The sequence below is a fragment of the Eleginops maclovinus genome, chromosome 13 (assembly GCF_036324505.1).
Source record: "Eleginops maclovinus isolate JMC-PN-2008 ecotype Puerto Natales chromosome 13, JC_Emac_rtc_rv5, whole genome shotgun sequence".
Lineage (NCBI taxonomy): Eukaryota > Metazoa > Chordata > Actinopteri > Perciformes > Eleginopidae > Eleginops > Eleginops maclovinus.
Window position 1 is genome coordinate 11,274,262 of NC_086361.1, and position 16,784 is coordinate 11,291,045.

General features: G+C 40.7%; 1 protein-coding gene across 1 annotated transcript in view; it reads left to right on the forward strand.

Annotated features, from left to right (window-relative positions):
* rbms3 (RNA binding motif, single stranded interacting protein) overlaps nt 1–16,784 on the forward strand; it is a 245,421-nt gene that overhangs the window by 46,470 nt on the left and 182,167 nt on the right. Inside the window, exon 3 of the mRNA XM_063899282.1 lies at nt 4,461–4,643. Within this exon, the coding sequence (XP_063755352.1) occupies nt 4,461–4,643 (183 nt within the window). The remainder of the gene's footprint in view (nt 1–4,460; nt 4,644–16,784) is intronic.

Sequence of the window (16,784 nt, forward strand, 5' to 3'; positions counted from 1 at the left end):
TATACAAAAGCAATCTGCAGTATGCGTCCTGAACACCGTACCGGAGTTGGTTTTCGTTCTATAGTGTTTTAGATTTCATGGCGAAAATATTTCTTGAAAAGCAAGAAATTGTTCCGTTTGATCATGTTATTCCTTTGAGGGAACCTCATGGGGAGGCTTCATTATGGTTATGGGGTCACACAGTGTTCACAGAGAAATGATTCCAGTGCATGAGGGAGCAGTGTCCTCTGCCTTTATTTAAGTTCAGGAATCATCATTTTGACCAGATTAACTTTGTGTACTTCCATCTCCAAGACCAAAGTTACTTTAGCTGACAGAATTGAATTGGTGTTTACCCACTAAATCATATTGCTGCACATTTATATAAAGAAACCATTTCTATTTGAGAAGCAGGACGCACAAGAGTTCTGTTATTCCTAAAGGTTCATCCCCTGACACCTTTTACCACGCAGTGTAACCGGGGAGAGGGCACGTAAGGAAATCACTTAACCGCTGACAAACGGAGTCAGGAGAGGTGCAAAGCTCTAGTTCATCTCAGCGTATTAATGGAGCCCCGAAGTCCTCTCACTTTTTCATAGCTGAAGTTGAAGCATTATCCGCCTCGACTTGCATGTTTTGTAATAAATGGTGCTGATCGCGTCCTGGCTTGCTGAAGTAGTTACGTTTTTCTTCTCTGTTACGCCAAATTAATATTTTGTATCATGAAAATAATACACATCCCTCTATTTGTGCCATGTACTATGCTCTAAGGTTACACACTGGAAGAATTATTTTTATGTGAACCGGCTGTGGATCAAAGCAATGCAGCCTTAGGGTTTCAGGAAACATTTATAGAGAATGACTCAATGCTCTTAAAGCAGGGATATCTTGGTTTTAGAAATAAATAGTTTTAAAACTAAATCTAAACGGGTTTTTCGGACTGTTTTTGATTTGCTAAAAGACGTAAATATTTCAAAAGTAAAAATGTAGTTCCCAGCCCTAGTGTCTTTTACTTACGTTACTTTTCAGAGGTTTTACACAATATGGGATAAAAACACGAGCTCAAGTTGCGGCCCACCATTTACAAACTTACTCCCCTACAACATCATACTTCCTGTTTACTTTCCCATAAGACACAGCGTTATGGAAGTTGGCTCAAAACTAGTTTGTAAACTTAGAGCATGATTTTCCCCAATCAAAATCAAAAAGGAAAGTAATTGGAGTCACCAAACACTCTTGCCAAAACGGCAAAACAAGTCCTGACTTTCCAAAGATGTTCCCCTTGCTAAAGAGAGAACATATGATCTGCCCTTTTTTTAACAATAACACTGGAAACCCCATTTTTATTCATCATCATCCCCCTGTGGTATATTTTGATGAAATCAACTGCAGCATAATCGGAAACATAAAGACATGAATGCACTCACAAACACACGTAGAAACCAACCACACACATACATCTGTTTGCCTGCATGTAAAACATTCCCCCTAAGAAGAGGAAAAGCCTTGTGTAACCAGACCCGATTGGCCCTTATACAAAATGGAGAAATATGGGCAGATCGTTGCTCTGTGACGAGCCGCTGAAAGACTGTGTCATGAGTCCGGGGACCAATCATGCATTTCAGTCGAGGAATGTCAAGACCCTCAGATCTCTGCCTCATGTTGAAACTCCAATCCCTGTGATTTGAAGGGTGGATATCTTGTCACTCATGCAGCAAACATCACGGCCAACAAACATTTGAATCAATGGTTGTTATCTCTTATAAAGGTATATATGAGAAACATTTAAAATGTATCCCTCCCTTGATATACGGTCTTTAACAAAGCACCTGGGTATAGAGGCATGTGTTCTAAACGCCTTCTCCTTGGCTCAACAAGCCTCATTTATAAGGCCAGTGGAGGTTGTTGCATGGCTTGGGGCAGCACTTAAACTCTATGAACTTGCAATACTTAAACTAGCGGCCATGCGGCTTAATGTACCGTACTTCGGGCTGTTCTTTTCCTTCTGGCTTTTACATTGGCTGTATAACATTGTGTCTCTATAGCACTCAATAACTTGCATCAGTGAGGAATAGCTCTAAATGCTGATTTGTTGTTGGTAAAATATATCATGCCCACTCACTGGTTTCAAATTATGACCCTATGACTAAATCTGTCATTTGAAGCCTGGGAGAAAATAACAGTATGTTATTATATACACTTTTCTCCACTTTGTAACTCCATTTGTTTGACACATCAAAATTCGGTGATTCAAATTCAGTTCTTCACATAGTTGTCTATTCTTTCCCAGAGCCTACGGTTTTATTGCACCAGTGGGCCTCATGCACCTTTATGCACTCTGTGCTGCACCGTATAAATGCATTTCTCCTGCTTTGGGAAAAACGGCCTCCTCCTGTTTCATATTAACATGAACCCTAAACCTGTGTTTATATATTGCATGTATTAGACTGAACTTTGGCTCACGTTTTCCCCCTCCGGTTCTTTCGTGATGAAGAATATGAGACTGGCAAGCTTTCCAAGCACAGCTGTGAGTCTATATTGCTGCCAGCGCTCCCCCCTCACTATCCCCTGTGTGGGATGGCCTCTGACCTCAGTGAAAATCCTACAGGGGCTAAAGGAGGCTGTTAATGCTCGCTCGTGATGTACAGCTGTGCTTCATTCAGGGTGGTTTGTCTTTGCTCTCTCCATGTAAAATGTAAATTAAACCATGGAAAAATGGTCTCAAGATTGCATCATATCTGATGTAATCATTAAAGATCAGAGCAATTTACATAATTTAATAAAAAATCGTAGTGTTGGTAAAAAACAAAGTATTATATATTTCCTTTAGATCTGTTTAATGCACTGATTGTATCAAACACTGTGGAGCTTTATACATGAGGGCTTAAGTTCTCATCTTAGAGCAATAAAACTGTTTCTGTTAGCAAGCCTAAAGTTATTAACCCAAAAGTTTAAAGTGTTTAATTTAAAATATTAACTTGGAGACATTTAAACTATATAAATTGGCCTTTTCTCCTGAAGAAATGACTTTCATTCATGTGTACGCTGAACCTGTATTGTAGTATGGATAGACACATGTACGCTCCTAGTATTCCCCTGTTGGTGTGCATACTACATTTTTGAACAAATCAAAAACTGCCCTGTTTTGGTGAGTGCACTTCTAGGCTAATTGAACAAGGTTGGATATCACGGTTTCTCTAAACAGGGTAACAGGGTTACTGTCAGGGTATGCCCTCATACCAAAATGCAGATATTTCCCTGTAAAATGAAGGTGTAAAAGGTGTAGCCAGAAATCAATGTTACTGTTCGTCAAAAAAGGTATAATCCTCAAAAAATATGGAAATTGTGTCGAATAGACCATCAGATGATATTTAACGTACCTCCAAATTAATAGTCTGCTGGTGGACGATTGGTTCTTTTGCTCTCCTTTTTTCTGTAGAGGAAGGAAAGAAACCGTAACTCCGGATTTATTTGTTGTTTGAAGTGCAATATATAACTCAGCAGCTTTAAGACCTGAAGAAACTATTATTTTCCGCTTCGCTATAATGCATTATTTTCCTCGGAAAGTGGGCGGGCCATTATTCTGGCCTGAAGTGACCCTCATACTATGTTTTTCTAGGAAAAAAAACCTGGATATGGTTTATTTAGTTCATAAAGTATGATATTCAACCCATAAAGGAACACTTAATCCTCCCATTTTTCTGGAAAGTGTATTTTTTAGATTGTGTTCTTTGGCTATCCAACATACTTTTCTGTGATTGACAAGCTAGCCAACAGTACGAATTTCCTCCTGCAGTAACACCTGCTGTTTGGAGACTGAATACAGGTTAATACAGGTTCAAACAGGTTCTCTAAGATGCACTGCTAACCACAGTTTGCATACCCTATAGTATTTGCCCTGGGTCTAAAATGCCCTACATTGGCATTTGTTTGTCCTGTATTTTTTTTCATCGCTCTAATGACCATGACAGCGCAGGTAACCCATCTCAGAGCACCATAAGCCATCCTGTCAGCAGATTCAGCCCTGTGTTTCCTGGACCCTGGTGATACCCAATACAGAATGCCACACTGGGAAGCCCATTGCCAGCCTGTAATCCAAGCATCTTATCAAACCAATCAGCACTTTTCCAGCAAGAACACATCTCGACCGTGACAGAGGGGGGTTTCACAACATCTGGCGCAGAGAGAGGAAGAGAGGGAGTAAATGAGGGAAAAGAAAGTGTGAGAACAATCTTGATGCTCTGGTATGGAGATTTTTAGATCAACACCACGTCCTGCCTGCGATACAGGTCAGTGAGCGGGCAGCCAGTTGTCAGTGCTTGCCCGCTGCAGAGTGGAGTTATATATTGATGTTCTTGACGGCAACATTTGTCACTGCGCTCCCTCACAGTTCCTCTCTTCTTCTCTGTCTCTCACCCACACTAACCTCTTCTCTTTTTCCCCCAAACCTCCTGTTCTCCATTTCCTATCCTTCCCTTCAGCCGAGTGCTGCGGTGAGAGGTTACCACGGCAGTAAGGTAGCAGCCACTGGTAGCGCTGGTGGTCAAGGGGCCTGGAGTGGCCCCTCCTTCCCCCGTACAAGTCTGCAGGACTACATATCCCACCAACAACACCATCCCCAGTCCCAGCACACAAGCTACACCTACTGCTCGCCCCATACTGCTGTGAGTACTGCGACTTCTTCTTTCTGTGTGGCTTGATGTCTTTGTTCCTCTCATCTCTTTGAATACTTTCCCTCTTCTCTCTGTCTTGCTTCTTATATTTAATCACTCCCTCTCTGCTGTCCATTAGTGGCAGTTACTATCAGGGAAGCTCTTACGCACACAGCAAATTCTCTCCCTCCATCTCCCTCCCCTTCCTTTATCTATCCCTTCCCTTCTTTTATCTATCCCTTCCCTTTAATCTTTCCCTCTTTCCCACACTCTCTCCTCTCAAGTTCTGTACATCACTCGCCCTTACCATTTCTTGTACCCTTCCTCCCCAGCGTTACCTCTTTCTTTTACGCTCTCTCTCTGTTCCCTGCAACTTAATTTGTTTTTCTTTCATCCATCCTCTGCATCGACAGTGCAATAAGAGACTAATTGAGATAGAGACACTTTTGGACGGCTTCCCTCGTCATTATCCTTGGAATTAATTGCTGTTCTGCAATCCGCTTGATTTGACTTTATTGGTGCGATCTGGTTTTTTAATGCAACGTTCGGGGTGTGACTGAAACCTGGGCACGAGTCGAAATAAAGGAATTTTATTATCATCATGTTTATGTCACAGTCACAGAACTGGAAACAAAGATTTAGCCGTTTCTTTATTCCTATAATAAATATATTTACAAGATTTCACACCAAATCTTTTACTCACACTCTTTTATTTCCATTACGACACTCGGATTTTCTCTCATCTGACATACGCACCACTTCTATTCCCAGCTGCCAACATGTTGAGCCTCCCTTAAAGCGCTTGCATGCAATCAATGACGAAATTTAATTGGATTTAGATTTAATAATCATCCCTGTTTGTTGGCTTCTTGATGCACACACTTTGAATCTTTTCCTTTGATATTAAGGTGAACATACAGTACATTCAAGCTCTTTTCCTTTAAAAAGCAATTACCTTTGAGTGCTGTGCGTCACCTACATAGTCCACCATAGCGTCTACCAGCACCACCTACTGCTAACTGGAACGGGGTTGTTTTAAACAGTGTTGTGCAGTAACAGGAAGCAACAACAGAGAACATTCCACAACACAGACAACAAGGCTTTGGCTGTGGTTGCTTTTGGGAACATCTTGGTACGTTTTGTTCTTCACTGCCCACACCCCTGGGGAACACAGTCATCGCCATCAACATCCACACACGGGACCCAGGAGAGTCTGAGTTCTTTCATCTGGCTGGGCTGGTTTGGCCAAAAGCTGAACCAACATGAAGCCACTAAGCATGGTCTGGTTTTTTGAGTAGCAAAAGAATCTGTCCCTAGACCTAAAAAGTGCTCGGTATTTGTCTAACCAGACAAACAGTAGCTGTGTTTAGGGCTGCCATTGAACCTAATATTTGTAACCATAATACGACTGAAAAGAATCTGCACGAGGCAATCTGAGCTGCTCTCACTTCAATTTTTTCAGCCTAATGTTTTGTCTATTCACTGCAACATTCTGACTATGGTGGTTTATTTCTCCGTCAGAAATTCCAGGAGACAAACATTTGGTGTATGACACATTCTGCAGACAAAAGTTAAATAGTGTAAGAAATTCCTAAATGGATTGGAAACGTACAACACAAATTCAAGACACGCTTCTTTCTTGTCGTTAGCTCCTCTTTGGTTTTTTTGTTTTAGTATTTTGTAGGCTGCAAGGCCACACTTCTCTCATAGTACCCGCTTAACTGGCCTTGGTTACGGAACACCGAGGGGTCATCAAGCACTTGCCCGCAACTTGACCCTCCAGCTTCAAACCATAGCAGACTCGGCTGGCTTTAACTGGCCTGTTTTCATGAGACAGTGGGGCGTTTGTTTTCTTTTCAGCAGTTTTCATTTCGTCCCAGTAGGAAGCTATTTCTCCCACACTATCAAGCCTTCGACCAGAGCTGTTAAAAATCCACACTTTGGCCTCAAGGAGGAATCACAGTGCCTGGAGATGGCTAATCTCCACACACACACACACACACACACACACACACACACACACACACACACACACACACACACACACACACACACACACACACACACACACACACACACACACACACACACACACACACACACACACACACACACACACACTAACAGTAAACAGAGTTCAAGCCTTTGAGTCTCCATTTTTATAGCTTCTCATGTGCCACACAAATTGTATATGGATCAGCAATCCCTGCAATTCACGAACAAACTAATGCATTCTCCCCTCCCTTTTTCCTCTCAAGCACCCTCCCCATCTAGCCTTTGTCATTGTTTTTATTGCTTCCCTAAATGCTATTGTAATGTCAGGCATATTAGATGCATAGAATGCCGAACAGAAAGGGAAGAAAAACAGAACTGATAGCTCAGCATGTGTCTGTCCTCTCGGCTGAGGGAGGTGAGTAAATAAGAAAGAAAAGCAAGCGTGGATCCAGCAGAGATCAAGAAGCTTTGCCTCCAGTGGGTTTGTAATTACAATGGAAGCGGATACATTTCCACTCTTAATATGGTGGGATAAAGATCCCTCAGGGGGGTAAGGTGGTATGACAAAACAGCAGCGGAGAAAGTCATGTAGAAGTCAGGAGCTGTGACTAGAAAGAGAGTCAAAGAGAGATTGTGTTATTTCCTTTGAATATGCTATGCTTTCTTCCACAAAACACTTTTTTCTACTTGTTTCTTCCATTTTACCCCATCATCTTAGTTTGTCCCTGTCCGATGTGAAGGTCCAAGTTCATAGGGTGTCGTTGTCAGGGTTTTGGGGAAACAGGACCCAAGTGCACTAAAACAAACGGGAGGCAGGTATGGGTCCAAACAAAAGGCAAACTTATTAAATTAAAGCTGTACGTTCAACCAAAAAATAACCACACCAACACTAACCAGGGGATACAGGGACACTGGGAACAGGAGCAGACAGACGGACGGGCAGGAACAGGCAGGTAACATGTACAACATCAGGGAAGAAATGACGACGACTGAACAAGAGACAAAAGTGGAACAGGGACTAAATACAAATGGGTAATCACAAAACAAGAGACAGCTGGAAGGGGGAGGAAAACACAGGGGCAACAGGTGAACACAATGACACAGTCAGACACAAGGAAAACCCAAAGACAGGAAGTAAAACTTAGCATAACACAAGAGGGGAAAACATTTCAAAATAAAAACACACAACACAAAGACATGATAGACACAAAACCAGGATTATGACAGTCGTATTCATATTCTTTAAAAAAAAACAATCTTTTAAAAAATGTGTGGTATTGGGCTATATAAATAAACTTTGAATGATTGAGTTATGTCTATACATACATTGGGAAATTCAAAGTACTTAAAGTCGTTGCCCTCAAGTCGTTGCTTTAGAATCGGCAGGTCGGCCCATTTCTTGAGCTGAATCTCAATTACTATTGGTCGTATTCTCATGACACAGTAGACACACATTTTTTATCATTTCGTAAAATGAAACATGCTAACTTTGTGATCCCCTCACCTAAAATTGATCTTTGTCTTATATTTTTGTTCTTAAATACTTACACGAACCAACAATTCTCATTTAAACCTCACTTTTTTCTACTTTTTGTTGCTACTGTATGAAATACCTTCTTTATTGTTTTTCAACACATACAGTAAAGACGGTATATAAGACAGTACACCATCATCCACAAGACTTCACAAAATGAACTACATTAAAAGTCACATAGATAAAATTAACTACACAAAAATGTGGGTAGACTATGTAAGCAAATATGTAGGTGGATATGAAAGACTTCCATCCTTCTCCCAGCAGAGGGACATTAATCATCTCCAACGTGCTGACCCAGAGTGCTCTCTAGATCTGCATGTTCCAGATAGTTAAGGAAACGGGCCCCATACTTTTTTAAATAGTTCTTATTTTTCTTTTAATTGAATATGTTATTTTCTTTAATGAGACACATGCAGACCGTTCTCGAAATGTAGACACAATAGAGACAGACAAAGAGGAAACATTAGAGGGCCAGAAAAGGGGAAAACGGAAAGGCCTCACCTACACCACTATTACTTTTACTATTAACAAAACAGCTTTATAGGTTAAATAACGGCTTTGTTGAGTGGACCAGCCGTCAGGTACTTTAGTGTAATAAAACATGACAAACTAATCATAGCACTTGGTGTTATTGGATTCTTTACTTAAAGCCACATGGTCTGCAAAGATTGCTATTGCCTTGACTGTGACTTAGTCGCACATTATAGATTTTCCGGTCTATGGAGAATTGATCACAAGCACAAAGGCAATGGCAAAGACAAGGAAACATTGTCTGTAGGTACTTTACGCTAATTGGTGTGACAGAGCCAATTTATGGGTGATAGCAATAATGGAGTGAACGTATAATATCAGTATAAGTGTAGACAGTGTGAATTGAGTTTCCACTGTGCTCCAGGAGTGGTGATTTTAGAATATTTCATATTAGGCTTCTCGCTCTGAGACATTTTCTTTTGCAAGCCTCTTACTTTTTGTGAGAAGTAGTTAAACATAGCTACGGAATCTCTGTCAGGGGAAAAATAGTTAAAGATCTCAAAACCCCAGGAAATTGGGAGACATTTTAAGGATTGTTTCTGAGTCGCGTAATCAACACATTTCCAATAACTCCAGGTCATGGTTAAGTACAGAAGTCCAAATGTATTGAAAAATAGATGTTATTATTTTAAAATTCCACAACATGTTGTTTATCCGATGAAATATTCTGCTTCAATCCATATTTGTTGGCATTATGCCTTTCAAAACAACATTTTCACTGCGGTCAATAAAATGTTTGCACTCCCGCTTGCTAAAAACAAACAGAGGCATGCACTGACCAAAAGAAACATTATTTTATACGGTGGGACATCAAACAAAATAAATAATTTCAGTCCAGTTTAAAGCAATTCAAATTGTGCTTATTTTTCATTGGATTTCAACACATTTTCTATAGTATTTAGCAGACAACGGAAACCCTGCACTGCTGAAAAAGCGCATGTGTTCCCAGTTCAACACATTTTTGTATCTGTCCTCTGAGTTGTTTCATTTATGATGGTATGCCTCCTCATTCAACAGATTATCTCCAAAGTGCTTTATCCAGATGTTGCCAACAATGCTTCAACCATGTTGGTCTCTGTAGTCTCAATATTACTGATTTCCGTGATAGTGTTTCATTATTTTGCTTATTTTACTGTACACAACTGGGAGACCCTGCATTACCAGCTAATTGGGTCCATGTAATGTGGTTCTAACCGAGTTAACCAGAGCTCGTGCAGATGTTTATGTGTCAGAGAGTGCAAGAGTTGAAGTCCCTTGATCATTAGCTCTTGTTGTGACACGATGTATGATAAAAAAACTGCGAATGAAATCTGAACTCAAGGGCCAGCCCGCATTGCGTCTATGTGCTGCTGCAGAGTTCATCCCTCTTTATAACATACAGAAAGAGACACACACACACCTACACACGTGCTGCAGAGGAAAATAAATAGCTTTTCTCTCCTTTAGGATAACAAATACTCCACTGCTAGGAAATTGGTGCAAGAACTGTTTGCTCTTCATCCATATGTTATCCTTCCATATGGGAATTCTCATCTTATCAGGCATAGATAACAAGACACGTTTTTCCCCTAATGAAAAGATTTGAGTGGGTTATCAATCTTTGATCGGAGGACATGGACATCCCTGTGAACCCTTCAATTTAATCTGGAGGTGTTGCCCGGGCAAACTCGGGTTGTTACCTCATTAGACTTGCCGAGCACACACTGGCCAATCATTCAGTCAATACAAACCGGCTCGTAGGGATTCCTCGCACATCTCTGGATTCACAAGGTCTGAAGACTCCGAGAAGAGACTGAAAGGGATGTTTCAAGAGTGTTTGAAAATACGTGAGAATCAGAGATATAACAAGCACATACAGTATTATTATCAAGCCCCGGATTACGAAGTGTTACTCTACGGTTTAAAAAGCAACCAGAACTAGGCTTTAACTATCTTTTGTTTATGTTTATAGAGGAGGTCAGCCAATGATTTCAATGATAAATCACCCAATTTACAATTGTTTTCATATTCATCACATGTAGGTGCTACCAAACTCACCTTTTCATCTGTCTCTCTTTGTGAGGCTCTCGCTCTGGCACAATTCTTGGTGTTGTGATTAGCTTAATTAGCCATAACTCACAAACACCCATTTATACAGGCTGACAGATGACACAGTCATTTAGCTGAATGAATGGCCTGCCTGCTGGCAGCGCGTGAGGATGCGTTCGCTGGCTGATGGCCTGCAAAAGGCAGTTGAGTTGAAGCTTGTTATCTGTGAATCACCTCAGGAATGGTCCGACTATTAAGAAGTGACGAGGTGAGTAAGGTGTGACTTAAGGGAGTGAGGGGAGATGATATGGCCGAAAGACCAAGATGTAGTACTACCATCATAAAAATCCCAGTTTGTCTTTTTTGATGCATTCTTCAAAGACATTTTTTATCCAGGAGAAGAAAGGATGAATTCCCGGTATAGCAGAGATAGCAGATGCTGTTGTGCACTGTACATGTGCAGTGCGGCTGTGAGAGCCTCTTGGAGATTTTCTGATGGAGTACATCAGCTTACATTTTAGAGTCTGAGTCTCTTCCATCAGCCCTTGAATGAAGAGCATTGCTCATTCCTCAAATACTGCAATGATTCATCTTTGCCATGAGCTAGATGGGCTTTGTCCCAGTAATTAATTTAGCTCTCGGGACAGCAGTTGGAATGAGTGGTGTCTTCAAGGCCTAATTAAAAGAAAATTGTCTAACATATTCTAGGTCACACTGCTCAGCATCTCTAACCATTTAGGAGGGATTGTTAGGCACTGCCACACCGTCCTTCGCGGGCTATTTTGCCTGCTGATAGAGTGGGTTGCAGAGAGAAAAACAAATGGTTTTATTTGCTTTTTTGATTTCTTCAGGCACCATTTGAAAATTGAGACACTTGATGTTTTGTTTGCAATTGGCCGCTTGAGTCAATAACTCAATTTACTTAAGGTTTTGTGCTCTGCATGTCTTTGTCTCCATCTGAGGATGTTTATTTGAAATCTCGAAGACATTTCACAAATCCTTCTTGTGGAAATAGACTCATAATTACGGCTCTACCCTCAGCTGAATGAGAACGTATCTGTGCATGAATACCTTTGGTTTACAATCACTTCCTAAAATAACTGGACTTGGAAGCGCAGGTATTGGCAGCATATTCATCATTACAAATCGGCTGTAGTACTCATTTTATTGAACTAGTCAGACTAACAGACTGACAGACAGGAAGTGTCTATCTTATCAGTCCTCATAATGAGAATCAATGACTTTAGTTACTGGCACAGAATGGCTCTAACAGTACACACAGTTAGACACACACACACACAGGTTCTGAACAATTAAGCGTGAGCTGTCGGGCTTAGTGCCTGGGTCCATTGTAAGCGCTCTAAACCTGTTAGACTGTGACAGACCATTAAAAGGCTGCCAAGGCTTCCTTAATTTGCCTCAACAGTGCACACTGAGGCCGAGTGACTGAGTGCAGTGAGTGTGTCTCGGTGTATGAATGTGCATTTAGTTCTTATGACACTCCTTAGCTCACAAACCGTCCCCTCCCCCCTCTCTTGCGACCATCCCCGCCGCCTCCGCAGCAACATTTACACACACTCACAGTTTGACAGTATCAACATCATCAAGTCGCCGCAATATATCTGCCTCCATTTCTATTATGGTATAACCGTATAATATGTGTTTATTAAGCCATATTCTTGAGACCATTAAAACTCCTGCCAACACTAATGTAGTTTCTGACTCATTATTTTTGTAAATTGTTAGGAGCATAATGTAAACAACAGTAATTATCTTTGCATTTCCAGTCAAAGCTTGTATCCCCAATGCTTGTCAGCTCATATTAGAGTATATACATTCCTATTATGCAGGATTGTAGAACACAACAACTGCAAATCTTTCAATTGTATCGAGGTATGCCATACTCTGTTAACACATGTCGATCTGGCCAATCAGGGTGCACCTGTGCCGGGGAATGTGGCTGAAAAGGGGACAGTAAATCACTTGTTGCTCAACATGTTTGTATTTTACGGCAAAAGCTGGTAATATCACACTTTTCTAACAGGTGTATTTTCCAGCTTTTAGAGTGTTTTCTCAAATAAAGGCCTCCATTGAATCAATTCCAGATTGTAATACCACTTCCGCTTTAAATACGTATGTGGGATTTTAAGAAAATGATCAGTCATAATGACCAAGCACTTCATTTGAAAGCACACCCATTCACAACATAGGAAATCTGTGTGTGTTTGACACTTCTGAGTTAATGCTTTCTGGGTGTATGTTTCACCTAACAGGCATTTCCTGTCGTGACCAGAGCTTGGCTTTCTCTAACATTAGGAATTAAAGGCCCGGGCCACATGATTCTTAGAGCCAGACCACAGGAATATCAAGCCCCCGCATGTTTCATTTCCTATTTCACAAGAGCGGGCGGTCCATGCAAATTCTTGGCTCCGGTATGCCACCCGTCTTCATTTAGCAGCGGTTTGTGGTTGATATTAGATGTTGGACACAATGGGAGATGTTAGAGGCTGGATTAGGAAGGATGCTGGCAGATCTTGTATGAATGTAAATGGGGGCCTTCTCTTGTTCAAATCATGCTGACTGTCATATTTATGTCATCGCTTGCTTAGTGCTTTTTCTTGGCCATGTTTAACAGCAAATTCGGAGGGTCTCATCTGTGAAATCGTTCTTCAGAAAATCAGTTTGCACCTGTTACTTTCTGTTGAGGTGATTCGTCAATGACAGGGCAAGCCAGAGGAACATAAATCAAGCATCCTGAGCGGTAAATGTGACCTTAATTCATTATGTTTCAGTCTGATCATGCCCTGGTTTTCAGCTACACATACAGACATGCACAAGCTTACACACTGACATCTATGTACAGATGGGTTTTCATATACGGCTGCCTGGGGCTGTAGCATTGGCTTTAAAAACACCCCTAACATCTGTAAAGCATTATGGTTGATTATACTGGTCCTTCAGTGCAATCATGCAATACGGGTATGAGCAATGGGTGAACATGAACCGTATGGGAAAGACATAGATGATGAGGCGCTATTAGGATGAATGCATGAGGCCCACGGCTACACACACACACACACACACACACACACACACACACACACACACACACACACACACACACACACACACACACACACACACACACATCAACACACACATTCATTTTGAAAAATCTGATTTTATTATTTTTGTAATGGCGAAGACTTAACATTCATTCTGTAACCCTAACTCTGGCCTTTGAAGATTCTCCCAAATAGTTGGGGGTTCTACTACAACTACTACCAAAATAAACCATGGTGTTTGCATGCTAGTTTTCATCGTCACAAGCTTTTTTTAAAGGCTGCAATATAACTTTGCACTTTATTGTTGGGTTAATAAACAGAATCACAACTAATGCTTATTTCAAAGCACATAAAGTTGCAGCACAAGCAGTAATTCTCTGTTTAACGAGAAGAACAATTCTTGTAATGCGGCTAACCAAATTAGTGAACTCGGCTTACAAAGCACTCTGGAGACTTGAGTGTAAGTGTATGCGGACATAATATTGTCTAAGTATAAAAAGCCTTCCTTGTGCTGATTTATCTTATTGGAAGTAAGCAGAATATTTCAAAAATGAAGCGGCTGTGGTACCAGGACACTGACTTCCTGAGCTTTATTTAGTTTGTATTTTATTGTTAATTTCAACATGCAAGTTCCTACCAGATATACAGAATGTAGAAACCCCCTCGAGGCAATGGCATGCTTTACGTAAATTATATATGACTTATGGTGTAAAAGGAAGTAAACAATGAATACTTTATAGACCAATTGTTGCAATATAGTGAAATGTACCAAACCAGATATAACAAGATGTAAAATGTAACATTACAGCCTTCTTTGGCCAGTGTAGTTATTTATGTTTTGGACTTTGTCACATGTTCATGGAGGAAATTATTCCAAGTGGTTGCCCAATTTTTGTTAGACCTTGTATAGCTGCAACTTTAAAAGCGACACAGTTAAGAAGCAAACTGGATCAGTACTATTGCTTGGATAGTAATTTAGTCAGAAGTTAATTTAAAGCAGGAGTGCACTAAATCCCTGGTTTAACGTTGAAGTGTTTTAATAACTGCTATCCCTCACCTGTCCACCAGATGCCCTTGCTGTGTGTCCAGCACACCTGTAGCTCAACACTTAATCATCCTACATCTGCTGGATACCTTAAGTCAGTGACCATTGACATTTTAACTGATCGAAAATTTGCTTTAGGTTAAAACACAGCTTTGAAACAGTTCAGGGCTAAAAAGATCCAGCATAGCGTGCTCCTGTTGTGTGATGAGCAGCAGTTTGTCAATGTGGCAATTCAACTTTAATCATGCCTCTGAAACAATACACAACCTTTTTGTCTGAGTTGGAATTAAAGAAGGAAGAACGGCTGAATCCACGATTCTGTTACTGTGTTGGGTTTTGCCGCCTAGCTAAGCTGCAGGGGTGTTTTTTGATTTATTTAACAGCTCTGTTGTTTTTGAAAGTTTCACCGTGTGTTGCTTTGGCAGAACAATGCAGCACTTGAACAAGTCTTAGTTGGGGAAAGAGCTTGATGGTTCACTTCTGTGTCAGCTCTGTCAAGACACATGCACAGGCACATAAAGCAAAGGCACTGCACACTTTGTTACTGCTATGAAATAATACAACAAAAACCCCAATGAATCTGGGCCACAAGATTTGTCAGCATTTCCTGCTTTGTTATAGGAAGACATACTGATGATACAAAGTTACTCTATAACACTCTTCTTCTTCTAGTAAACAATTATTTGTGTGTGCGATGTTCTCCCTGCATCCGTTCCTCTCACAGCAGTCAGCCTTGGTTTATGAAAGGTGAAAGGTTTGCCGTTGCCACTTTGCACGATATAGTTGGTGCACTTTGATGACTTCAGTACTGCTAATTACACAGGCGCCGCCAAGGAAGCAATCTCAAAGTTCATCACCCTGAAAGTCTAACACACTGATATCTAAATGCTACCCAGTGGAGTTGCACCATAAAGTGAATGTTCTGAATCATCGACTCTATGCTTTCTAGTATCTTAGCCCCATCTGGAAGTATTGAAACATACTAATCCCAGGATAATGTTCTAAAAAAAAGTACTCCATGTCAGAGATATGCTACCCACTGTGATCGTGATGTATGGAGTGCACGCCAAGCATGATTAAATTTACTTAGCTTATGAAGACATGTATAGCATACATTACTGTGCACATGAATTGTGCAACAGTCTTTAATAATGCATTCTCCTTACCATGTAAATGTAAGTCTTTTACTTTAAGCTCTAATGACCTAATTTCACCTCTGACAATTTGGAGGTTTCCACAACTTAAAATTAGAATGGAAATATTATGTACATTTTGTGGTTCATTCTTACATTTTGGGTTTCCAAAAGGTCATGTTTAAATGCTTTTTTGTCATAAACATCCTTTTCCTCATACTGTCTGAACATACCTGTACTCCGTCCTGTTTAGCACCTGCCTCATTAAGACCCTTTCTTGAAAAATACTGTTTACTCTGATCGTCTTGCAAGATCAATAGAAAAGGTTGTCCTCTAATTTATGAAAAATGCAGCCCATAAAAACTGGGTTGACTTATTTGTATGGTAGGCACTCCTGAGTTCCCTTTGAGGCATAAAGCTGCTTTATTTTAGTGTGTATGATAGTTGAGAGGTGATTCAGCCTGTGGCAGTTTCTACCAGCCTGTCTTTCAGTGTTAGGGTTAGGTATCTTTTAGAATTTCAAAAATTCTGATTCCGATTCTCCTTTTTGTAGCAGTTCTTTTTTTATTTGGCAAACCAGGGACTGTATGTATGAATTGTAACGTTACTGTGTTCGCTACATTTCCTGCCCCGCCCCCGTCATACAGTATGGAAAGCAGCGAGAAACATTTCCTTAGGAATCGAAAGTGGAACCAAAATGCATATTCGTAAGTGATGCTGTTGGAATAAAAATGTTGGACTGAATCGGAACCGGTTTTCGGTACCCAACCCTACTCAGTAATAATATCCAGAGTTCCTGCCTTTTGTCCAAATGTGGCT